General features: G+C 40.1%; 3 protein-coding genes across 5 annotated transcripts in view; 2 read left to right on the top strand and 1 right to left on the bottom strand.

The window, feature by feature from the left end:
• Positions 1 to 1117: 1117 nt before the first annotated feature.
• On the top strand, positions 1118 to 6846 carry LOC106811345 (AN1-type zinc finger protein 2A-like). Its single transcript, XM_014814931.1, has 9 exons — positions 1118 to 1477; positions 2185 to 2227; positions 3995 to 4046; positions 4160 to 4291; positions 4519 to 4679; positions 4954 to 5140; positions 5666 to 5754; positions 6071 to 6149; positions 6257 to 6846. The coding sequence occupies exons 1-9, from the start codon at positions 1423 to 1425 to the stop codon at positions 6299 to 6301; spliced, it is 843 nt and encodes a 280-aa protein (XP_014670417.1). The 5' UTR covers positions 1118 to 1422; the 3' UTR covers positions 6302 to 6846.
• A 4716-nt stretch (positions 6847 to 11562) lies between these two features.
• On the top strand, positions 11563 to 25284 carry LOC106811342 (methylmalonic aciduria type A homolog, mitochondrial-like). The gene is given in 7 exon segments (XM_014814922.1): positions 11563 to 11918; positions 21734 to 21856; positions 22582 to 22692; positions 22695 to 22834; positions 23178 to 23327; positions 23718 to 23870; positions 24037 to 25284. Coding segments are annotated over 7 exon segments (1158 nt in total). The 5' UTR covers positions 11563 to 11566; the 3' UTR covers positions 24166 to 25284.
• Positions 12618 to 25591, bottom strand: part of LOC106811343 (transmembrane protein 165-like) — a 13427-nt gene continuing 453 nt past the window's right edge. The window contains exons 1-8 of one of the 3 annotated variants that reach the window (XM_014814923.1): positions 19207 to 19365; positions 15878 to 16049; positions 15388 to 15577; positions 14357 to 14455; positions 14184 to 14260; positions 13499 to 13678; positions 12912 to 13017; positions 12618 to 12747 (exon numbers count right to left, since the gene is read on the bottom strand). In XM_014814923.1, the coding sequence (XP_014670409.1) occupies positions 12677 to 12747; positions 12912 to 13017; positions 13499 to 13678; positions 14184 to 14260; positions 14357 to 14455; positions 15388 to 15577; positions 15878 to 16045 (891 nt within the window). In that variant the 5' untranslated portion in view covers positions 16046 to 16049; positions 19207 to 19365 and the 3' untranslated portion in view covers positions 12618 to 12676. Of the gene's footprint in view, positions 12748 to 12911; positions 13018 to 13498; positions 13679 to 14183; positions 14261 to 14356; positions 14456 to 15387; positions 15578 to 15877; positions 16050 to 19206; positions 19366 to 25591 lie in introns of those variants that run through there. The other 2 variants (XM_014814925.1, XM_014814924.1) reach the window with 2 other exon arrangements.

Raw genomic sequence — 25591 nt, 5'->3', positions numbered from 1 at the left:
AGTAGGCATAGATCTAATATATATATTATATAACACATGTTATATCGTCATGTATTGTAGGTAGTATTACATCAGAAATTGTAATGGTTTGTATGTGTTGTAATCATCTGATCACGTCATGTATTGTAAATATCATATATCATCATGTCTTGTAATGTCATACGTATATAAAGTTGTCTAATCGTAATGTGTTGTATTGTATTATAATGACGTCTTGTCATGTCATGTATTGTAATATAATATAACGTCGTAGGTAGTATAACGTTGTGTATTGTGATGGATTGTGTGTGCTGTAATCATCAGATCATGTCATGTATTGTAAATATCAGTCAACATCGTGCCTTGGAAAGTAATATGTACTGTAACTAATAGTAATACTATAGTGGTAGTGTATGGCTGACTCGATGACCGCAAGGTCCTTTCGCCATACCCGTGCATTATTATGATTAGGCCTATATTAACAAAGTTATAACTGTTTAATTTTCCCACTGTCTGATTTATCCTCGTTTAGCACAAATAAAAATCTTGAAATCTTGTTATATTATATCTATGACCTATGATACAATCACAATGTACTGTATAATCACAGGCCCTTGGAGGCTCAAGTTTCAAGAAGAGTATAAGAGCGAAGCACTTCGCTCTTATACTCTTCTTGAAACTTGAGCCTCCAAGAGCCTGTGGTATAATATAATATTCTTCTCAGCCTGACACTGGCAAAACTGGCAGTGATTATGACGCTCCTGATATAATTTATTCTCTATCTTGTATCTTGTATCTTAGCACCCTCTCTTGTATTTCACAAGGCACCCGAAGGCGAAGGCACCACTGAGCCCACTCTACTCTAGTCTAGTTTGTACTTTTTGCCATGACGTGCTTAAGTTCAGTAGTGGGCTCAATCCAAATAAACGATACAGCCACTGGTAATTCCGATGTAGTTCTTCAATGCAAACTGTGCTTGTTGCACAAACAAACAAGGAAATCAACGGCAAAGCGTCTGTATCTACGGCTGTTTCTAAGCGAATAAGCACATGACCAGAAATTATATGTTCGCTTGTCTTATAGGCACTAATTTTTGATTAGACGAAAATAAAACGGGTGGCGCTAGGATCGCGCCAAAATGCCACTGTGCAACCAGAGAACGTTGCTAACTAACTAGTCATCCTTCTAGAATCGTTTGGAACAAACTCGAAGTTTGTATTCTGCTAAGTCATTGTTGTCATCCCTGCCTACACTACAGCACAGGAACTATAAAACTGTATGCGTCGCTGTTCTCGGACTATTTGTGAAGGAATTGGGTGCTAGTAATAGTAGCTCTCGAATAGGTAATTAACGCAGAAAAATTACCTCAGTTGTTTACTAATCTTGTCTCCGCTGACGCTTGTATCATACTCAAAGTCAAAGTCAAAGTGAGACAGCGACGGGATGGAGTTTCCGCATCTTGGACAACAATGTTCAGTAACTACATGCAAGCAGCTTGGTAAGGTTCATTGAAACTTACGTGACTACCTCGTTTTATAAAAAAATCAGCTTACACAGAGATGATTTGCCATGTTGGGCCATCATGATCCTTGTGAAATCACAGGTGAAATACTAGCTCCAAGAAACGGTATTGCTAGGGTTAGATACCTACTTAGAGACCTACTTAGATACCTACTTAGAGTCCTATTGACGTTAGTCACACAGCCTGGTCGGGTTAGTGAAATACAAGAGTGGGACAATATACGATACGATACGATGATCTGCAGTCACACTGGCACTGAGTCTGCATTGCTAGTGCATCTGCATGTGTTAACAATCAGTTGTAGCTAGTACAGGTTAGAAAGTTGACACTTGAGTTGGGGCTTCATTCACTGGTTAGCCCTAGACTCCACTACTAGAGTATAACGCTAAACCGATCTCTTTGCTAACACAGTAGCGATATCAGTGTGATGATGCCATGGATGGGCGATGTTGAGCAAAACAGCACATTCTGTAACGGATGGGTATTAGTGTAGGCTGTAGCCAATAATATGGGCTGAGCTAATAGACAATCTACGCAGCTATGTAGATTTACATAATAATGATTATAGGCCTACAACACGGATTATTACTATTAATAATTGCAAATGGGAATGTCTAAATAATTTAGTGTATGCGTAATTTCTGTTTATTAATATTATATTTTGTGGAAATTTTATTTTTCAGATTTCCTGCCAATGACTTGCGATGCATGTAAGACGGTGTTTTGGTAGGTTGGATTTGATAGTGGCTAAGAGTCAGACTATAATGCTATATAAGCTTCTTATAACAATTAACGTTTAATTCTCTAATCACTGTATGGAATTACTATTACTAGTTTATGTCATATCTTGTCATTACTCATACTACTTTATGTCATATATGATTGGATATGCTATCAATATTATGCATACCTTAAATTTAGAAATGAGGTTTGGCATTCTTGCTAGCCTCTCCAGCAAAAAATTCTGAAAATAATAACATAAACGGTTGAGGCCCTTCTCATCTAGACCACAAAGTTTGTTTTCATAATATGATATATATTAAAAGTTACGTCTTCTGAAAGTAGCTACATTGACTTAACTGAAAATATGGTTGCTGAAATCTAGACAACATGGCGTGAGCGATCAGCATCGCTACTATAGGTTATTACCCGTCTAGGTTATTACCGTTACGGTTATTACCGTAATACTAATACGTACTAGTTTATTGTCGGATGCAAACTTTGGGCAGGATTAACAAAGGCTGCAGTAGACCGACCAGGCTGTGCGACCGATTGTCTTCTAAGTTCTAACCCTAGCAAGACCGTTTCTTGGAGCTATGGCAGCAGTGAGGCTGGTTGCGGTGTGTGTATTGTGTGTAGTTGCGGTGAGGACACAGTTCCTGCAGCAACCATATGACACGGAGGAAGTTGAAGGTACCAGTGTTACGGTGCACTGCACGATTGACCTTAGTTTCAATTCCGGGGAAGAGTTACCCATTTTCGTTTATTGGTATCGAGACGGTTCCTACGTAAGTCCTACAAATGAAGAAAGATATTCTTACATTGACGACAACAGGTACGACACAGGAAACTTTGGCTTGCTAATAGCTAACGTGAGAGTTGAGAAAGATGAGGCAGAGTTCTATTGTGTATGGCAGGATGCCGCGGGAGCGCCAGGCATTGGTCCTTCATCAAACAAGGGTCATCTAACTGTGCTTGTGCCACCACAGTCGGTTGCCATGTCTCTTATAGACAGCGCTTCATCACCGGATGGAACGCTACAGTTCTCGTGTGTATCAGACAGCAGTAACCCAGCAGCTAGCATCACCTGGTGGCTGAATGCTGATGATATTACGGACGACTCCAGTCAAACAGAGGAAGCGGGTTCAAGAAACAAGACATTTACAGCAAAAAGTATCCTGAGTCACAGGTTTTCAACAGAAGACATTGACAAAGAACTTCGGTGTCATATCTTCAGTCACCAACGTTTACCCGAAGAAGTGTTAACCAAGATTTTGTACATGGCGGACACCGTGGCCATCATCAGCAGCAACAACTCCAGTGATGATGACGTCATTATTATCGAGGCAGAGAAGCTGATTCTCCGCTGCAATGCTGACGGCTATCCAGAACCATCTTTCACGTGGTTGCACGACGACCAGGGGATACAAGCTACAGGCGACGAGGTGGTGATTGATCGAGTCGAGTTTAAACACAGAGGATCGTACGCGTGTATAGCAAATAGTGTGTTTGGAGCATACATGTCGAGTAACAAGTTGAATGTGACTGTGTTAGTGCCAGCAAGGAATGTCACAATGGCGATAGACGGTAATAACGTAGACGGTAATATGACGATACTTGCGGGATCCCTTGAGGTTAGCTGCACTACACACAAAAGCTTCCCGGGAGGAACAGTAACATGGAAACTTGGTGATACACCTATAGACGGAGCTAATACTTTACATAATGTAGTATTGTATGTATGCATATATTTCTTTCCATATTGATTTCCAGCAAAGATCACTTTGTTTATGCCCGTCACAACTGTGAGTCTGCCTACAAAAAGGTAAGCACTCGACTTGTTACCTGATTGATTCTAATAAAAGAATGAAACAATGCAGCAGTATTGTATCCATGTATCTACCTAAGGTTCATTATGAAGTAATAAATGTTTTGTAGGACGTTCAAGTCCCTGTGTGTCCCCTGTGCAATATACCAGTCCCTGTTAAAAGAGGAGAAGCACCAGACATTGGGGTTGGTGAACACATTGACCGTGATTGCCAGTCAGATCCAGCCAAAGAAAAACGCAAGGTATGCTGGAGCAATACGTACTTACTATACACTATGCGCATAGCTGTTGTTGTAGGGCGTTTGCATTGCTGTCAACCTAAACATTATTGAACAGATTTATTAAAAAGAAAGATTTATCAGTACAGGTGCAACCTCCCCTATCCAAGACCGGCACTGAGTCGGATAAAGGAATTTGCCTCTTTTAGAATTTCCACGCTTTAGCTAAATTTATGAACTTTAAATTTCAGGTTTACACCAATAAGTGCTCTGTCAGAGGGTGCAAGCAGAAAGAGTTAGTGCCAGTCAGATGTGAGAAATGTCGGCATAACTTTTGCCTGCGCCACAGACACGAGACCGATCATGAGTGCAAAGGATTCCAGGACAGCGATAGAGCACTACCAAAACCTGGGTGTGTGCGCACATACCTGCAAAGTCACTATTAGCATAGATGCAATATGAAAATCCAACCACAATTGCTAAGCTTAAAGTGCATTGACCATGTCAGTAATAGAAACTAAATTTTCGTTCGCATATTCAGAGCATGTTGTTAGAAATACTAGATGCAGATGCTCTTTGTATTGATTTAATGTTACTTGTACCGTGCACGCATAACATTTGTAGATTATGTTCTGGTTATAAGATTTTCATTGCGAAATTGTTACGAATTGTTATGTTTTGTGCAGAGTCGCTGCTTGGCTGCGAAGCCTGAGTCAGTCCGAGAAGGTACCAGCAAAGAAGGCTTCCCATGGACATGCTGCACAGCAGTCCCAGCAAGCATCGACGTCTGCTTCCGAATATGGAGCACGTTCACGCCAGTCTGGATCTGCCTCCCAGGGTAGGAGCGTCGCACAGACAATACAAGGAGGGATGGTAGGTTTTGCAGTGTACATATGACACGCAGATTTGTAGGATGTAATGCAATTGTCTTGATTGTAAGAAGTTTGTGTCAGTATGTGTAGATATCCTTTCTTAGATAGTTTCCGCGTGTATTTTATATTAATCATTATTCATTGGCTGCTATTGTCATTACAATTATGCATTCTAGCTGAAAAGAAATTGAGCAATTGATTCAAGTTTGATCATCAGTTGCACAGACTGAATCTTTGAAAAGTTACAATAACGAGTAACAATTGAAAACTACTCAGAAAATATATTTGAAACAATCATCCACTTTATACACTTACAAGGGTTGCCTATTGATGATTGTATCATTCAAAATACTTACATTTTTCATAATGCTAAGCAGTATTTATCAGTGAGAGTGGCAAGCGAGTAAAACTCGTTTATGAAGTTTCCATCCCGGAAAACTGAATGAGAAACACTCCACGAACTCGATTAATTAGAACACCATTAAAATATAGTATTAAAAATGTTTCTTTTTGGTTTAACTGTTAGTCTGAAGATGAAGCCCTAGCCAGGGCAATGCAGCTGTCGCTGGCAGAAACTTCTGCACCCACAACATCCACAAGTCCAACAAATAACAGGTAAGAGGTATGACGTGTTCTTGTAAAGGTTGTAGCTAAAGATGCATCACCGAATGTGTCTAAAGATGGTCCGTATCAGATTTGATATATTCTTTGTTGATTTGATTATCAGATGTTGTAGTAGTCAGTGATTTTTGTCTCGTGAGAAAGACTGCCGATTCGACAAACACAGAATGTCTGAAACCCACTGTTCATCAAACTCACATTCAGTGAGGTGATACAAAAGTATTGCGTGTACACGAATATTATGGATCACTGAAGTATTGTGTGTAATCAATTCAAGTAAGGCTCATCTTCTGTTCTACTTTCATTTTAGTCAAGAGATGGTGGCTCAAGAGCAGGAGGATCATGCATTGGCAAGAGCCTTGGCAGCCAGTGAACAGGAATATACACAGGTATTATGATGCTCATGTATGAATTTTGAATTTATATTCTCATTCAGTCGTTCATGTATGTTACAATGTTTTCTCCATTTTCCCCTGTATGTCGAATTCATCTATAGCAACAACGCCAACAGGAAAAGAAGGACAAATGTATAATGGCATGACCAGGGTGGCATGCATTACTTGGATACAGATAAATTTATATATATATATAATGTTCTTTAATCATGACCGAGTAATTATAAAAAACGTGTATTCACCTGAAACAGCATCAAGATTTCACTGTTTCAGTTCTCAAAGTGTGTAACTACTTGTTCAGTATTGTCTTTATTTTATATATAATTTGTTGTTGTAAATACTATGTGTTGTAAGGTATAAATTTTTAAGTATTTTCCAAATACCAAGGGTGTGCGTTAAATTACCACAAAGTTGCCTTTTAGCATAGCTGTTATATATAAATTGTTTGAATAATGATTGATAATTTCACATGCATGTCTTGTAGGAAGATAAATAATATCAGGAGTAGATAATAGAAGATTCTTCTAGATAATATAAGATTCTAGTAGATAATAGAAGAATAATCTTCTATTATCTACTCTTGATAATATGCATAGCAAGGTAATTTTTCATGGTACGTTTACAGTGTGACAAATAAGGTGATAGATTGTGAGTTTATTAAATGTCAATTAACATTAATTTATATTCCATAGACGTATTTTATTATCGTTTTGTACAAATAATTTTATATAGTGGCTTTGATTAAATATACATACACCCTAACAAATTTATTTATACAACAATGTCATCAAAACGGACGCTCAAGTATGTGCATTCCTATGAGTCCGCACGTCGGCATGAAATTAAAAGCAGAGCATATAAATCAACTTGACTTATATCATTATATGCTCTGTTAAAAGCTATCATAAAACTACATAGTGGTGCCCCCTAGTGACAAAATTTCCATTTGGGAAGATTTACGTTGTACATATATAAAAATAACTTTGCATTGTAAAGCGAGTAGGTGCTGTTTTTCCATATGTGGAAATGTTCTTAGTAGACACCAAATGACTTGCACGGCCAGTAAAACTTTGCTGGATTAAGGGTAACAGGGCCAGCCAGTCTGCTAGTTTGTACAAGGAATTTGAAAGAAATTGTGATTGAAACCAACTACAGTAGCAACCAAGCTATAGACATTTTCCAATGGCACAAAGTGTTTTGGCAGAGTATAATCAATGCTATCATTCCCATAGTACTGGGAGAGACACCAGACATATTTTGTGTGGAAATCTACATAGAATTTCCCAAGGTAGCATTGCAAAAATAACAGGTAGTATTGCTTCTCATTTCAATGCACTTTGTACCCGCAAGTTTTCGATGCAATTTAAAACAACGTTAGTGATTACATCTTGTAGTGGTATGTGGGTACCTAACAAGGAAACAGTTGGTTGCTCTTGCTTCATTATAAAGTGATTATAGTTCATTCTATACATGCCATCACCATACAATAGTGCACATAACTACACAGAAAATTTTCTTTTGTGAAAGTACCAGTAATGAGCGTTTGTGAGATTTGAACAAAAACAACGACGACCCAAGTAAACTATGTAACAACAGCTTCTCACCTAAAAAAAAACGGGTATGAGTTCACACCTACATTCAAGTAAAGGGGTATTTTCACACAAAAAAATATAGTTTTAAATAATAAGTCACTGCATCAGAAATTTAGACCAGGGTATAATACCGTTAGGAGGAAGTTGCCAAGTAAAGCAATACATGTGCTTTATGGCATGAACACTTGCAATAACTTTTACTTTATTGTTGCTTAACGTTTAAAAAACTAGAAATAGCCTCTTAGAAAATAGCACTGGTAAATTTTGAGAATATTAGCATCCATGCTTTTAGAAAAAATTGTATTGTAAAGGTGAAAGCTCCCGAAATTTATCAAAAAATCGAATTTATGCCAAATCCCCGTGCATAGGGGGTGTCTATACAAGTAGCATATGCGGAGACGTACCCGTTTTTAAAGGGAGTGCCCCACACCTGACTATAAATAAATATAGTATTTCAATTGAAAGCGATATTCCTATGCTCCAAGCTGGTACACTCTGTATTCACAAGGTTACTGACATTATGTGTTAACGCAAAACCAGTTATTAGACAAATAACATGATTTTTAAGAAGTAAATTAACCACATTAATCATGGTGCTTGACATAGAATAATTATTACACTTCATTGTGCTGAGTATCAGATACGATATCCATAGGTAGATAACAGCCCAACTATAATGGGAATTCAATTTCACTCATTACAAATGACCATTTCCAAATATGGATGAGCTGAAGGTAGATATCTTTAAGTAATAATACAACAAAAATGAAATGTAATCTTGCAGAGAGCTTTGGTTGTTTCACATGGTTGTACCACATGCTTCAGCACTTGCACACCTACCATGTAATCTAGCACGAAGGGTCGTTGTCGTATAATGGCGTATAATATGTACCCGAGGTAACTATTTGATATGGTTACGGTTAGGCTGTTAGGGTTAGGGAGTAGGCGTAGGCGACATACTCGCCGACACCTCGGGTACCCAGGGGGGGTTACACGATTCACCCAAATCCACCCAAATCCACCAAATCCACCAAATCCACCAAATCCACCCCCAAATCCACCAAATCCACCCCCAAATCTACCAAATCCACCAAATCCACTAAATCCACCCCCAAATCCACCAAATCCACAGCAGCCATCATGCAGTAGAGCAGTATAACTCCGGTGTCGAGGATATCTGGATCACACATGCAAGTCGTCACGAACAAGGTAATCCGCGACCAAGCGAAAGAACGAGCCAACGAGCCTGGTCCGACAAACCACAAAATAACAACGAGGGTGGTTGTCATGGCTCTACCGGTAAACCCAACCCTATTCTACACCCCACAGCATGCTCTTCTCACACTAATTCATTACACGTTAGTTCTAACAGGGGTTCCAACTTCCAACCGTGCGCTGAGCACAACGAGTACTCCACAAACTGACCTGTCGTTTTATGTTGACATCGGTGGCGTCACAGTAGTTGACGGTCGCCTGGACACCCTCGTATGAGGACCTAGCGTGAGCGCGGACACTGGCTTCTATCGTGTTGATTATATTATGCGCATACAGCGCACTAGTCGGAGAGTTTTATTAATTGGCATGTTCTCACAGCAAAATATATAGATATATATATATATACCTACTGTGAGCTCGTCCATCTTATAAAAATTCACTACAACTTATTTGTATTGCTACTTGCTATATCACAACATTTCTTCATAAAATCTAAACGGCAGTGTATACGGTCGAGCGAACGTTGTACTGATCTTTTCTATAATAACACATGTTATACTTTATTGCTCGATGTTAATTGAGACTCGGTACAAAATTTGTAAAACTTATAAAAAGCTGTAATCGTACTCATTGTATGGGGCAGTTGGCGTTTTCAATAAAACTGAATTCATTAAACGGTGTATTGAACTCTTTGTGTAAATTGGACCAGGACAGGAAGTCTCTGTTGGGTACGAACCACCCCAACAGTGTGTTTTCATAAAGCAGACAATGGCTTGTGTATTTTTGGCCTCTTTAACTCTGCAGATTTGTGTCCATGGGGATTATCAATTAGGTGGTTTGCTAATCTGTCCTAATATTGTGCAAGCCATAGGTTTCACCATTAAACGTATCAATAACGTTCAACCATAATTGCCAGGACCGGGAGGCAGATTTAGCGCACGGAAACGATTCGGATTAAATACCAGATATGTAATTTACCTTTATTGTATATAGTAATGTAAAATAAATATTGTCAAGCTATTAATTGTTAGTGTTCCTTTTAAATTTTTGAACTCTATAAGTTGTGCAACATATTTGAAATATATATTAACTTTGTTTTTATGGCAAAAGTTACAAACTAAAATGATGTATTTCATGCGCTTATACAGATCGCATTGTTAATTTAAATGAATGTAAAATTCCCTGATGTTCCCATGAAATAATGTAGTGTACATGTCATCATTCTTTTCTGCTTTGAACATTAAATTACACATTTAATATTCATTTGAACGTGTACACATGGTTGCAGGAACGTTACCACAACATTGTATCACAACGTTGTGGCAACGTTCAGGGGAGTCCACAAAATAACGTTGCCACAACGTTGCCACAACGTTGTATCACAACGTTGTGGCAACGTTCAGGCGAGTCCACAAAATAACGTTGCCACAATGTTATATTGTTAGCTGGGAAGACAGGAAATCAAGAATTATAATCATGGTAATGATGGTATGGTTATTTTCAAGTTCCTTTTTTTTACTTTATTTCTTTTCATTTTTCAACTTTCTCTTTTACATCGACTGAGCAAGTTCAGAACTTCAGAGAGAGTTTTTAGTTACTTTGAGTATGTTAAAAAAAACTTGTACTGGAATCTCTAGGAATGCCGGTAGCTTCTGAGCAAGGTTTTACTTTCGCTTTTCTCCTCCCCAGTCCACGGTACCCCCATGCATAGATCAATGCTGCCGCACATCCGCAAAGTTACATACAAGTGCCTAGAATCTTTAAGTATATACAGTTTACATTGCTTCTAGATATCTAACCGAATAAAATGTACACTTTCTACGTTAAAAAAAGTAACGAATTCAGTTAACAGCTTGATTACGTGCGTGTCAGGTGTCACTGGTCGTGCCCTCACTCCCATGATAACCTTGCGATATAAAAACTTATTGTTAGGCGGTCATAAAAACACTGGCTGCACTACTGTCTACGTGCCCGCAATCGATTTCTTAGACTGTGGCGAGTTTTCGTTCGTGTGGCGAATCATGCGTTGAGGGAGTCTAACCGTAGTATTTCATCGTAATATGAGAGGAAAAAGTGCCGGTCAGGAGGACCGCGAGTTTTGTAGAGATGGTGGCCCGAGCAAAAATTTGGTGGTCTCGAACGCTGCCAGCGGCACGGGAGCGATTTTTTCTCGTATCTTCCAAAATTTTCGCTCTCGTAATTGTTGTTACCAGAGCGCTTTGAAAGCTGACGGGAGCGAAATCGCTCGCCGCTCCCGTGTATTTTTTTCGCTGGCATGCGCCAATAGTGAGTTCAGCCTAGTGAGACCAAAATTATCAAACACGACAGATATTTTCATCACCGCCTCACGAGACTGTGCTGAGCAGGAACCTCACTGTGTGCGGGGGGGCCTTAAGTCTCAAAATCCAAGCCTATGCTAATTAAGGGACTATAGTCCCTGTGGTGCGGTGACAGAGCAAATGGCTATAGTTCTAGAGCTAAGTCTATATATAACCAAGCCATATCATGTCCGTTTGCAGTGTTACATTGTAATTATTATATCTATGGCCTGCCGTATCATATGGCCTAATGCTACTTACTCATATATTACACTTTCAGAAGAACATGGGGAGCTTCAGATGCTGTCTTTGCCGTCTCCAGCTATTGAGAGTTGCCAGCACCCGGCGATTACTTTACACGTGCGGTGTCCTACCTCGGGCACCAACTCATTACCCTGTCTTCAATGAGTCTCCCGCCTTGGATGACTCGGAAGTTGCTCCAAATAAAAAGAATGTAGAACGACTGTTTCTCGGTGTTATGTCCGGGAGCAGGAGTGCTCTGGCTGAGTCTATAACGCTTGTTGAGTCAGTACACCCGAGGAAGAGAGCAGAGGCTCAACTCCTCTTGAGTAATGTTCTGAAAGTCGCTAAGGAGAAGTTGAAGGTGAAAGGCCCAAAGACTTTATCATTTAGAGCAGGTAAGGGTTAGATAATAAGCTTGCGTAATTATAGTCATTCTCTTTGGCTAGTGACTGTTAATACCGTACAGAATGCATTTTGCACATGCTAATGTAAGATCTATTTAATTATTACAACATGTTTTAAGCACATTTTGGGCAACTTGGATTCTGATTCACAAGCTCAAGGGAGAGTTATTTGATGTGCTGGTTCTTTCCTGCAGGGCTCTCAGGTCCCCCTGGTGCTGGTAAATCAACTTTCATTGAGGCAATAGGAAAATATGTGACTGGGCTCGGTCACAAGGTTGCAGTACTTGCTGTAGATCCATCTTCATCAACTAGTGGTGGTATGTATTTGCATATTAATTGCAAACAAACACACAGACTTTTTTAGTAGAAGTTCATCGACTTTTATAATGAACGTTAATTTTATTATCAATAAATATATTTAAACTGTTAGTAACGGTTTCAATTCAACAACTGATCTAGTTGTCAATACCAATCTAAATGACGGGGATTTAGCATAACTCGAATTGGCAGCAAATGACAATAGCTGGAAGGTTCCGCTCTGGACAGACGGACAAGAGATTTACAAACGGGCAGACACCTTGAACAGGTGTGGGCGAGGCATGCATACTGTCTCCTGTCTACAGCAACCCTCTATAGTCCAGGACCCACCATCCAGGCCCTCTATAGCTCCCAACAATAGTTGATTGCAGGGGGTTTCCATTGTGATCGTATAACACAACTTGAGTATGGGTTGGCTGCCGGTTGGCCCACTAGCTCTCCGGATCCAGGAACAGAGACGAGATGGCGAACAGCATAAACACCGCACCTCCAATTAACGTCACTACAGAAGAAATAATATTTATTTTACTTTACACTCAAAATTATTTCTACATGCAAGTGAGGCTACCATTATAACGCATCTATGCACATGGCACAGAAACTGCAAGATTATTAAAGCATACATCGACCCTGAAGAAGTTAGTGAGAATTTATAACAAACCGTACCTGTCTTCACTGATATCTTGCTAGCAATGAATTTCCCACCTAGAACAGCCAGACCTGTGCACAAAGAATGCCCAAAAGAACCTCCGAGGATGACACCAACTATATTCTGCAATGCAAAAACGCATTCTATTGATAAAAAATCAACATATTTGAACATAACAAAGAGGACATTCCAGCGTCGGACTCATGACATCACAGCTCGCATTAAGCGAAATATCATGTGAGAATTAATGTTATAGACATCATCCCCAGTGAGTGGTGTGACTTAGACACCATGTATAAATGCAGGGTGCGAAATTAACGCGAGTCCGGAGTCAAATACTCCCTGATTTACTGTCGGACTCCCCGATTTTACATATGCAGGAGTCCGTGTTACTTCCTGAAAATTCTGCTATACAAACTAGTTCATTCCAGAGCACGGCCTCGCGGAATTACCGTATTTTTTCAGCAAATCTTTAATTTTGAACTTCAGATCAACATCTGGATCATAATGACTCGATGAGGTATGTGTAGCAAATTGACGAATAATATAAATGATGACTAGCAGAGGGAATAAGCAAACAGAGAAATATTACACGTGTACTTGCCTCTCTAGCTGCCAAGACAATAGTAGCAAGCTGCGAGCGGTCACCCCATTCTGCGAGGAATGTTAGTGTGAGGGACTCTACAAAGACGTAGGATAAGCAGGGGCACAGCCTGCGTCGGACGCGCCGGAGCACCGCGCCAGACTCCACATCTCTCTGCGGCTGCTCGTTCTGTAGAAGCTGCTGTAGGAGACGAGACGGATGCTGAGTAATGACTGTCATGATGGACATACCTGCAGCATTGCAACTATGCCCTGATAGATTTAATACGGAACTCTGCTTGCCTGTGCATTCAACCATACGTGAATTGTCTTATTCGGCTATAACTAGACTATAACGTGGTTAATGTTTTCTGGAACTGGGTAATCCAAAAATACGGAGCACATAAATGCTTCTCTTAACTCAATACAATTTCTACACATCGGAGCACATCCTGTTCTCACAGACAGTCGTGGTAGACTTGATACTCGTGTATGGCCTGGATAAAAATGGCCAGGAACCTGTCTACCTAGTAAGTGGCACAGCACACTAGCTTGCTAATAAGGAGACTCAATTGCAAACATCACATCGAAAATTGCGTGCATGGGTGTAGGGGAATTGCAATAGAAATTGCACAAGCTTCTGCAATGATTTTGCAACCAGTAACCAAAATTCAATGTCAAGAGAAAGGAAGATTATTATGCCATACCTCATCTTCTTTTCTCTTTATATCAGCCTGTACTTCATCCATTTCTTCAGCTGCCTCGTCTGGTGACATATACCAACCTAAAACAAGAATCTTCCTACTTTAGCTCTATTGTATAATTAAACTATGAAAATGAATTTAACAAAAGCTATGAACTAGCTACAATTCATACGTACCCTGTTTAAGCATCTGCAATCCAAATATTGCAAATAATATAGCTGAGGCATAATAGGTATATGTTCTTGGGATTATTGTAGTTGCAAAACCAAGCAGAGCTGTAAAACAATAGTAGAAACAGCAGGTATAATTCAGACTGCATGCTTCATCACAAGCACACCTTCTTCCTACGTGACTGGCCAGTGAATACTAATTAACGTCACCGCAGCCCTGTTCACGAATAGCACGCCACTTGCTTCCTGTTTTGGATAGTTTACACGTAAATATGTAAATACAGTAAAAATCTGCATATAAGAACCTGCATTTTTCCAAGTTAGCCTAAAAGGGTTCTTATATAATTGGAGTTTACTGGGAAATTAGGCTATTTAGGTTCTTAAATAGGTTCTTATTTTCTTAAGAAAACAACGTGCTTGTTGCTGGTAGAATTTTGGCACGGTCCACTGTTTATATAAAATATGCATATAATTATGTCTAAATGACTGCATTCTAATCTAGACAAATACAAACCCTATTCTAGGTTATCTTATTTCTTTTTCCCTTATACCTAATAAACATCAACAAAACAAAACTAGATTGTTTTAAAACACCACAAAGATAATGCCTGGTCAGGGTCCTCAGTCATAAGCCTAAGGTATGGTATCATGGCTCAATTTCATAATGTATGCAGTGAAACTGCACTGTACTGTACTTTTGTACATTACTATGTACACTGAACTTGTTAACTGAATTTTAATAAATAAAACCCGTTTCAAATTTTAGGCTAAAGCAGGTTCTTATGTCAAGGGGTCTGAATGAAAAATCTAAGCCTACCAGGTTCTTAATCACTTGGTTAGAACTTATATGTCTCATTATATAACTTACCCTCTCTGGTAGTCAGAAAACAATCATTCGTGATGTTGATGTTTTGATGAAACAAGTGTGTAAATGATATACATTAATTATATACAATTATATCTCTCCTTGCTCTGATGTTCATCGTATCAATGATGAATAACAAGTGCCTCCATTTATTGACATCTAGAAGACTAACCTGAAAGTACAGTCATAATGACAAGGGCACTGATGGCTCCAGCAAACACGACAAGACGAGCGTGTCTCATCGCCATGATGGCGGCAATGAAAAATGTCTTGTCTCCCAGCTCTGATACAATGATCATCGATACAGTAGCAACAAATGAATGTGTGAAGCCAAGGTCCGACTTCATTTGCTCATTAACCATCTGCAAAATTCAACACGTGAGTAAACTCTTAACTAAAGTGGTTTGTTCAAATAGTTTTCCATGGTTTTAATTGCCATACTAAGCATAATCGTGAAGGCAATGCTCAAAGTCATGGGGTAAAATAGTCTGTATCTGTTACCATATTGAAACTATTTAATGGACATCAAAAGAATAATTAGGCCTGTATATCAATTATTGCTTGTAAGTAGTGTGGTACAATTTACATACTGATAGCTAACACACATGATAAGGTCTATTAAACTAGCTTTAACACACAAATATTCATGGTTCTAATTTCACCTCATCTACTGGCTTGACATGAAGAGCTTCTGTCAGGTCTTTGACATCGTGACTTTTGTCCGCAATTTCATTTTCGTCTGCTTGAGTTGCTGTGATGAGCAGCAGTAGCACCATCGACATTCCTACAGCTGGCGTGCATAGCTTTGCTGCTTCCTTCCTCTCAAACATGGTGCTACAAAAATACAGACATACATGCCACTGTAAAACTATGTACTACATGAGCTGGCACCCTGGCGAGAGAGAGCACGTGGCCACAGAAAAGCCGTGCCCGAGATATATAAGGGAGAAGCCGGGGAGATGAAGTAAAAAGAGATGTAGGAGATGGGAGGAAAGGAATAGAGACAGCGAGACGAAGGGGAGGAGGTATTATAATTAGGAGGCACTTACGTACTGTTGTGCTTATGTATGTCGTAACATATGTATATTAGAATAAAGCTGTCTATATTATACACGATGCCTTCGACCATCACTACCTACGATCATTGACTACCAATGCTTGACCAACGTGTTACGAGGGAGCAACAGTCAGAAAAACCTTCCCCCCACTAGGATCTAATAGAATCTATTATTATTCACTCCTGATTATATCATGAGGCGCAGTGCATTATTATATTACAAATTAATTTTAATAATAATACTAATAGTAATACTAATACTAACAGCCTACGTTAACGTTTTAGTACTTTTTACTTTTAGCTAAGGCCATCCTTAAAAAATTACATGTTCGCTGTACTCCGACCGACCCACGAAAATAGCCGCGACCCAAGTTTTTTTTTTAATTTGGGTTCCATTTTTGTTTGTTTACATTCCTCATAGTTAAGACTGAAGCACAAAGCATGTGTGGCAAACATGAGGACAGACTTAAAATAACTATTATGCCTCACAAAAAAAAGAAGACCTACCTACCTACCCACTAAACAAGTGCCGCAGAGCGACAGCGCTCAACTGACATGTACTGTAGCCGGGTATTCTTCTGATAAACTCACTGGCAACCAAATCAAGTGCGCCCTCCCGCCACCGCATTCGTGCTCAGAGCATATATCTAGGATACTACTAATACAGATCTCAAATCTATGATAGCTATAGGCTTTGCTATACCGGTAGTACAGTAATAAAGATACAGCTGTGTAACTTTAATGACTTCGCTATATTAACATGTATTCATTGGATATGAGTCGAGAGCAAGCGAGGTAGTGGTGGTGGTGGGGGAGAGTGGGGAGGGGGCAAGTGGAGGGGGCTCTAATAGCAAAAGCAGTTGCCGCGAGATGGCGCGTGCAAGTGTCATCAATAATCAAAGATGGCATCCCCCTTCGTGCGTGATAACCCACTCCATTGAGTTGCTGAAATCCAAGTATATTAGGCAGGCAAGAATTTCGCCTCAGCTGTGAGTTAACACATCTGCATTGCAGGTTGCCAGGCAATAATTATGATTAGAATGTGCCAGTTCACCCCCATGCATGCGTAATGGGCTGCCCTTATGTTTTTGCCTACCCACGCGAGCATTCAGGGTTCATTACAGTGTGCTAATACAGGGTGCTACTCAGGGTGCTAATACAGACTGCTTTAGAAAATATATGATTTAAGGAGCGTAAACCTTGTTCAACAAACATTTTGGCTTTGCAATTGAACTGTGCAACTGTAGCCTCAATCCACAATAGCAAAAGCAGTTCAGTCCTTTGTTAACAGTCAACAAATCCATGTTTAACCCTCTCTTTTGAAGGTCAAAAGGTTATCCGACACTTACTCTTCGCATGTCAGCGGAAAGTACATTTTATGGTCCTTTCAATAAAGCCATAAAAATGGTAGGTCACCGCTGAAACAAAGTTTTCCAATCGCTCCGTCAGACCATGTCTCAGAAAATGTCTAAAATCTGCCCTGTGCCCCATTGACCTTTGATCTGTGACCTCCGGCACAGTGATGGCTTATCCTATAATGATGCTATACACCAACTATCACGAGCCTAGGTCGAGCCGTATAGATTTGTGCCGCAATTCTGGCATTTCCTCCCTATACCTTAAGTTAAGGAATGTTCCCCTTCTTTTACACCTCTTAATCTTTGACCTTTGACCCCCAGCTTCGACATACCAAATCGTTTTCGGCTTACCCCCCTACGTCCCGACTTTCGAATCCGTATGTCAAGCCGTTTAGATTTATGCCCAACTGTTGACGGACGCAGGGACGGACGGACGGACAGCCGGACGCACGCACGAACGGACGCACGCTCATGCGATTCTACAAGCTGCATCTGACTATGTCAGATGAGCTAAAAAATCATGGGTCGGGGGACAGCAAACATAGAATTTTATTAAGGATGGCCTAACCTAGGTCTCTATTTGAATTATTAAAGGCATAATTCGACCATCGATTATGCAAAGTTGACGAATGCTACAGTAACTGGCACCTTGTGTAGTTAATAAGTACATTACCTTATAGCCAAACGCGTATTAGTTTGTCCAATATCATGCTAATTACTAAGAAATGTCTAATTGAAATCCGTAAATTTGGTAATCTGGCGACAACGCGAAATTTATGGCCAACAAAATAAACTCGAGTTCGGTTCGGTGACGTCACATGTTGCTTAACGATGTTGAGCATCGAATTGTTTGTTCCGGGTAAATTGTTTGCCTAGTGTTATTATTTGCCTAGTTGCCACATATTATATGTTGCTTGTAATCTTAAGAACGTATATTCATTATTCCCGAATCCCAAGAGTAAAACCATAACGTACGGGAATGCGCACTCAGACTACAAGGATCGAAATCACTGACGGCCGAGCATACGTGCGAAAATGTCCGGTGCATATAATCTGTATGACACCGCCTCGCCAGTTCTGGCCGGTTACAGCCGGCATGGCGGTTTGTAGCTAGTCAACAAGCGATTTCTTGGACTGCGGATTTCAATTAGACATTTCTTAGTAACCAGCAGTGATATTGGACAACTAAGACGCGTTTGCTATAAGGTAATCGTACTTATTAACTACACAAGGTGCAGTTACTGAAGCAATTCGTTAAAATTGCATAATCGATGGTCGAATTATGCCTTTAACGTGTACAGTACCGTACTTACTTGTGGCTGTGCAACCTTTACTTATAAAAATAAACGAATGTAATGAAGGTACACGCTGCTTTATTATGTGATCACTGACGTTGGACTAAACTAATGGTGTTCATTTATATGATCTAGATCAGAGTATTCTGAAAATTGAATGATTTCTTCATACGTCATTTACCTACACTTTTTAATTTATAGTTATACCTTGAAAGTTGAAGCACTGTACACCGTACGTCACGCGCATCAAAGAAAAGGTGAAGAATAGGAAAAATTCTTACCAACTTCTTGTGACAAAGAGTGCTTGAATATATGCGCGGTTAACTGTAAATAATGGAGATTTTAAGAATTTTATTTGATTCCTAACTAGTCTAAAGACTAGTAAAGTAACTGCTAACAAGATTATGCATTCCAATGACTTGCGCTGCGGCGGATCTCACTTGACCTGTACAGGAAATACGTCAATAACCCGGAAGTTGTTTATGGAAGGTAAATATTTTTCTTAGCGCCATCTATCGGTACACAATATCATTGCATTTTCCGGTCATTTATCCTCGAAGAAATATATTTCATGTTTGATTACTTACTCAGGTAAACTTATGTTATCATAATCACAACGTCAATATACGTCGGTATTCTAACCCTAGCAATACCGTTTCTTGGAGCTAGTCTAAGTTCTAACCTTAAGTTTAAACCAACAACCAGGCTGTGTCACTGTGTGACTAACGTCAATATATACACATTGACTAGGGTCCCCTGGCTAACCCTACTCTAGCAAGGACCGTTCTTGGAGGCTAACTCATTCTCTTACTTTACTCTTACTGCTTACTCTTTGTTAAGGTCACCGCGGTTGCCACTAGCCGCGTTCACACGTACGTGACGTAGCAACAAATTCGGTATTTAGCGTTTCACACGAGGCTAAAATGCGCGTCCAACAAATACGGAATCTAAATAGATTCTGTATTTGTGTTAAATACGCCGGTTTCCCAGATGCCGAATTACTTCTCGTGCTTGAGAAATTCGAATCTCTTGGACCGCCGTATTTCCTCGTGTGAACGCTAAATACCGAATTTCTGAAGCCGAATATTTTATAGATCTGATCCGCGCTAAACAGTTACACTCGTGTAACGTCGAGTATGTCGAGCCCTGACCAGTCTTATGTATTTTATCGGCGTTGCTGTGCGCTGATTGTTTATTTCGCATTGTTTCGCTTGATTGTTTGCTTGGACGCATTGTTTTTAGCTCATCTGACATAGACAGATGCAGCTTGTAGAATCGCAATGAGCGTGCGTCCGGCCGTCAACAGTTGGGCACAAATCTAAACGGCTCGACGTACGGATTCGAAGTAGGGACGTAGGGGGGATATCCGAAAAACGAGTTGGGATGTCGAAGCTGGGGTCAAAGGTCAAGAGGTGTAAAGAAGGGGAACGTTCCCTCCTTAACTTAAGGTATAGGGAGGAAATGCAGAATTGCGGCACAAATCTAAATGGCTCGACCTTAGGCTCGTCATAGTCGGTAGTATAGAATCATGGTAGGAAAAGCATCACTGTGCCGAAATTGGAGGTTACAGGTCAAAGGGTCAATGGGCACAGGGCAGATTTTAACATTTTCTGAGGACATGGTCTGACAGAGCGATTGAAAACTTTTTTGTTTCAGCGTGACCTACCATTTTTATGGCTTTATTGAAAGTACCATGAAATGTACTTTCCGCTGACATGCAAAGGAGTAAGTGTTCGGATACCTTTTGACCCTCAAGAGGAGGGTTAAACATGGTTTGTCTCAGATTCGGTATCTGTCAAATACCAAATTTCAAAATACGGAGTCTCGTGTGAACGCAACTACTGTCTGGTGCACGGGGGCACGAAGCGGTCATTGGAGTGGGTGCATGGCTGAACCAATCAAAATGCGCAGCCATTTCGGAATAACTAACTATGCAATGCGCTAATAGTGAGTTCAGCCTCGCGAGACCCAAATTATCAAACACGACAGATATTTTCATCACCGCCTCGCGAGACCGTGCTGAGCAGGAACCTCACCGTGCGCGGGGGTCTTAAGTCTTCAAAATCCAAGCCTAAGGCTAATTAAGGGACTATAGTGCCTGTGGTGCTGTGGCAGAGCGAATGGCTATAGTTCTAGAGCTAAGTCTATATATAACCAAGCCATATCATGTCCGTTTGCAGTGTTACATTGTAATTATATATCTATGGCCTGCCGTATCATATGGCTAATGCTACTTACTCCTTATTACACTTACAGAAGAACATGGGGAGCCTCAGATGCTGTCTTTGCCGTCTCCAGCTATTGAGAGTTGCCAGCACCCGGCGATTACTTTACACGTGCGGTGTCCTACCTCGGGCACCAACTCATTACCCTGTCTTCAATGAGTCTCCCGCCTTGGATGACTCAGAAGTTGCTCCAAATAAAAAGAATGTAGAACGACTGTTTTCTGGGCGTTATGTCCGGGGCAGGAGTGCTCTGGCTGAGTCTATAACGCTGTTGAATCAGTACACCCGAGGAAGAGAGCAGAGGGTCAACTCCTCTTGAGTAATGTTCTCAAAGTCGCTAAGGAGAGGTGTAAGGTGAAAGCCCAAAGACTTTATCATTTAGAGCAGGTAAGGGTTAGATAATAAGCTTGCGTAATTATAGTCGTTCTCTTTGGCTAGTGACTGTTAATACCATACAGAATGCATTTTGCACATGCTAATGTAAGATCTATTATTACAACATGTTTTAAGCACATTTTGGCAACTTGGATTCTGTTCACAAGCTCAAGGGATAGTTATTTGATGTGCTGGTTCTTTCCTGCAGGGCTCTCAGGTCCCCCTGGTGCTGGTAAATCAACCTTCATTGAGGCAATAGGAAAATATGTGACTGGGCTCGGTCACAAGGTTGCAGTACTTGCTGTAGATCCATCTTCATCAACTAGTGGTGGTATGTATAATATAATATGTAACATATTAATCAATTGCAAACAAACACACAGACTTTTTTAGTAGAAGTTCATCGACTTTCATAATGAACGTTAATTTGATTATCAATAAATATATTTAAACTGTTAGTAACGGTTTCAATTCAACAACTGATCCAGTTGTCAATACCAATCTAAATGACGGTGCCATAGCATAACTCGAATTGGCAGCAAATGACAATAGCTGGAAGGTTCTGTTCTGGACAGACGGACAAGAGAGTCCATTCAAATTTCCAAACGGGCAGACACCTTGAACAGGTGTGGGCGAGGCATGCATACTGTCTCCTGTCTACAGCAACCCTCTATAGTCCAGGACCCACCATCCAGGCCCTCTGTAGCTCCCAACAATAGTTGATTGCATTCCCATGCAGTTTGTTGAATCTGCTGCCATCTGGTGACAAGCACAAGCAGCTCCATTTAGTTTTGCCAAAGACAACTAGACCAGTAATTGAAATATTTGCGTATAGATTAAATAAATTCGCCATGAAATCAATTTGTTCTTAAACATAAGGACCAAGTCTACATTGCAGAGATAATATAAGAGTGCAAACTTGCCAATAATTTCGAGACAAGTAGCTACATGCAGGATTAGCAATACCTGACTTCTCCCAATGCTTATACATCAGTGGTGTGGGTAATAAGTTATAGCATCAGACTAGGTAGATTGAATGTTTTTTTGGTTTCACAGGATCTTTGCTAGGGGACAAGACTAGGATGCCGAAACTGTCAGTAGATCACAAGCCTACATCAGGCGTCTCCCACATCGGAACGCTGGGAGGTGTGGCCCGCAACACGAACGACGCATACTTCTCTGCGAAGCGGCCGGCTACGATTTGGTGCTGGTCGAGACGGTTGGCGTGGGGCAGTCCGAATATGCTGTCGCCTACATGACAGATATGTTTGTACTGCTGCTGCCCCCTGCTGGGGGAGATGAACTTCAGGCAAGTCCGGTGACTCAACATTTACTTACATATCGACTTTCATATTACATAAAAGTGTTAATCAATAGTTCTCGGCTTTGTTCCAACATTGCCAATATTTGGCTTAACATCTTTCATTTATTTAATTATAATTTTATTTATCATCTATTTAATAATTTAATGGATTTATTATCGGACCATGTTAACATCTTACATATAGCCCAGTAACGCCGAATTCACTACTAGCAGCGAGTATGCGACCAGATTTTTGTTCGGTTTAAGGCCAATAATTATAAGTTTCTTAAGAAAATTTTATTTGACACTGTCAAGATGACAATCTCATTTCCCAGTATTCTGTTTGTAGGGAATCAAGCGAGGTATCATTGAGATGGCAGACATTGTTGCTGTGACGAAGGCAGACGGATCTTTACTTCCCGCTGCCAGAGCAATACAAGCCGACTACACCAGTGCATCTAAGATCATGAGACAAAAGAGCAAGTATTGGAAAATGAAGGTGAGCTGTAGTGCGTGGATCATTACTGTCTTCTCTGTGTGAAAGCACTAGTAAACACTTTCCTAACATCTGTGTAGAAACAGCAGCTAGACCCGTTGTCAAAACTCAGTCTGTTGATAGCAGATCAATCTGTTGGATTGATTACAAATTACTTGGTACTTTGTGACTTTGCAATAAATATTTCTAAGTTAGATATACCATCTGAAAAAGAGGCAGTATACTTCATCACAATGAACTTATTCACTTATAGTGATCTTGCTCACAGATCTCATAGTGTACTGCATGGGGCTTCACTGTTTAGGTTAAAAAGATGCAATGTTTTGGACAGGATTAAACACTTGCCATGACCCACCACCATACAGGCATTGTACACTACTCTATGATGCTTAGGTAACACGAGTGTCATCAGTGACAAAGGAGGGAATCCCAGAACTTTGGACAATGATAGAAGATTATAAAAACAAGATGACAGAGAGTGGAGAGCTGTTGCGCCGGAGGCAGAACCAGCACAAGATCTGGATGTGGAACCAAATAAGAGATCAGGTGCACACAAATAATGTTACTGCTCCATTTTATTCAAAATCATCACAAATTTAAAGCCTGATGGATATTGAATATAAGTTACATGTTAACATCTCATTCTAAATTAAATGTTAAATCGTATCCATACACGAAGAAAGCACTTCTAAATTCATGTACATTTGAACAGGTACTGGGTCTTTTTAAACGGCACCCGAGGATTTCTCTACGGATCAGTGAGGTGGAGCAGAAAGTAGAGAGTGGAGACATCACGCCTGGAAATGCAGCTGATCTACTTCTCAGGGAGTTTAGTAAATAGCTACGCCTAGCTTTCATGGATAAACTGCTGTTGAAGTTATCATCGGTATGTGGGTATTATCACCTCACCAGCTCCAAGGATATGTAGTGCATATATGCCAGCTCTGTTACTAGATCACTGCTGGGGTTTTTCGCTTGGGGGTTTTGCGTGATTCGAATACAAGTCTGGCAAATTCAGTGGCCCTATAGGTTTGTGTTTATTGTCATGGCAACACAACTCAATCTGTCTCCATTATTCCAATTTGGTCTAAAATTTCAAACACTGGTATCATCTTTTTACATAATTTGTTTTAAACCCAAGCAGGTGCAAGCAGTTTCATTTCTTGTCTGGCACCATCTTGAGTTTAGAGTAATTTTGTAGTGCTGTATCCTACACTTACAAATCATGTAACCAATTGTGTCTATTATCTTCAGGACTTGCTAATACTATATGTATGTAATAATTTATTATATTTGTCTCACACGTCTAATATTCAAACCCTATTAATTTGATGCAAGTCCACTTTAAATTCCTGGTGGTTTAAAGAGTAATGGATTGCAGTGTATAGAGCACATAAGGATAATCCAATAGGGATTTTGTTGAGCTGGTAAATTACACGATACCTGTCTTACAGTACTTTGTGTCAGCCATAAAACTTGTGCCAAGTTTTGTACAACTGCTAGTTGACTTGATAGTCTAGATCATGGCTTTACACATCTAAACCTCAAACGATGCCAAGTTTGGTGTGACCTCTTACTTTAATAGATCTTTTCTTTTTGCCATAATTTGACTGACATTTCTACACAGGTTGTTCTAGACTTATTTCCACCAGACCGTGTGTACCTACGAAAATCAGATTAGCTCTGTAAGTCGGCGGCTATGTATCGCTGTAGTAAAGAGTCATTGTGCCTACTAAAATCCTATTGGGGTGTAAAGATGCGTGACTTTGTCCAAAATCACTTACAGTTTCAAAATAGTGACCAAGTCTTTCTGATAACTTATATACAAAATATTATATCCATGTGTTTACTAGTCTGCATAGTGTAAATACTGACCTCATGGTGTATTTATTTTAGTAATTTCAATTGATTACAAAAAAAATGTGCAAATAAATTGCGACAAATTTTTTTCACAGAAATATACTTTCAACTTATATGAATAGAACTATAGTTTAACTACTGCCATGCTATTTTTAGTATTTGCGATATAATCAAAGCTAGTTTATTTAAAGATATATTATTAGCTCATCTGACATAGTCAGATGCAGCTTGTAGAATCGCATGATCGTCCGTGCGTCCGTCCGTCCGTCCGGGCGTCAACAGTTGGGCACAAATCTTAACCACTCGACGTACGGTCACGATATTCGGGACGTGGGGGGGTAATCCGAAAACGAGTGGGGATGTCGAAGCTGGGGGTCAAAGGTCAAAGGTCAAAGGTCAAGAGGGGT

This window comes from Priapulus caudatus, unplaced genomic scaffold (genome assembly GCF_000485595.1).
Source record: "Priapulus caudatus unplaced genomic scaffold, Priapulus_caudatus-5.0.1 Scaffold529, whole genome shotgun sequence".
NCBI classification, from domain to species: domain Eukaryota; kingdom Metazoa; phylum Priapulida; class Priapulimorpha; order Priapulimorphida; family Priapulidae; genus Priapulus; species Priapulus caudatus.
The sequence above is the reverse complement of the archived record's forward strand: the minus strand, read 5'-3'. Positions and strand labels throughout refer to the sequence as shown.

Excerpts from the sequence above, each read along its gene's own strand:
- LOC106811345 (XM_014814931.1), top strand. The coding sequence starts at position 1,423 with ATGGAGTTTCCGCATCTTGGACAACAATGTTCAGTAACTACATGCAAG. Across the intron at positions 2,228-3,994 it reads GCATGTAAGACGGTGTTTTG|CAAAGATCACTTTGTTTATG; the intron begins GTAGGTTGGATT and ends ATTGATTTCCAG. Across the intron at positions 4,292-4,518 it reads CAGCCAAAGAAAAACGCAAG|GTTTACACCAATAAGTGCTC; the intron begins GTATGCTGGAGC and ends TTTAAATTTCAG.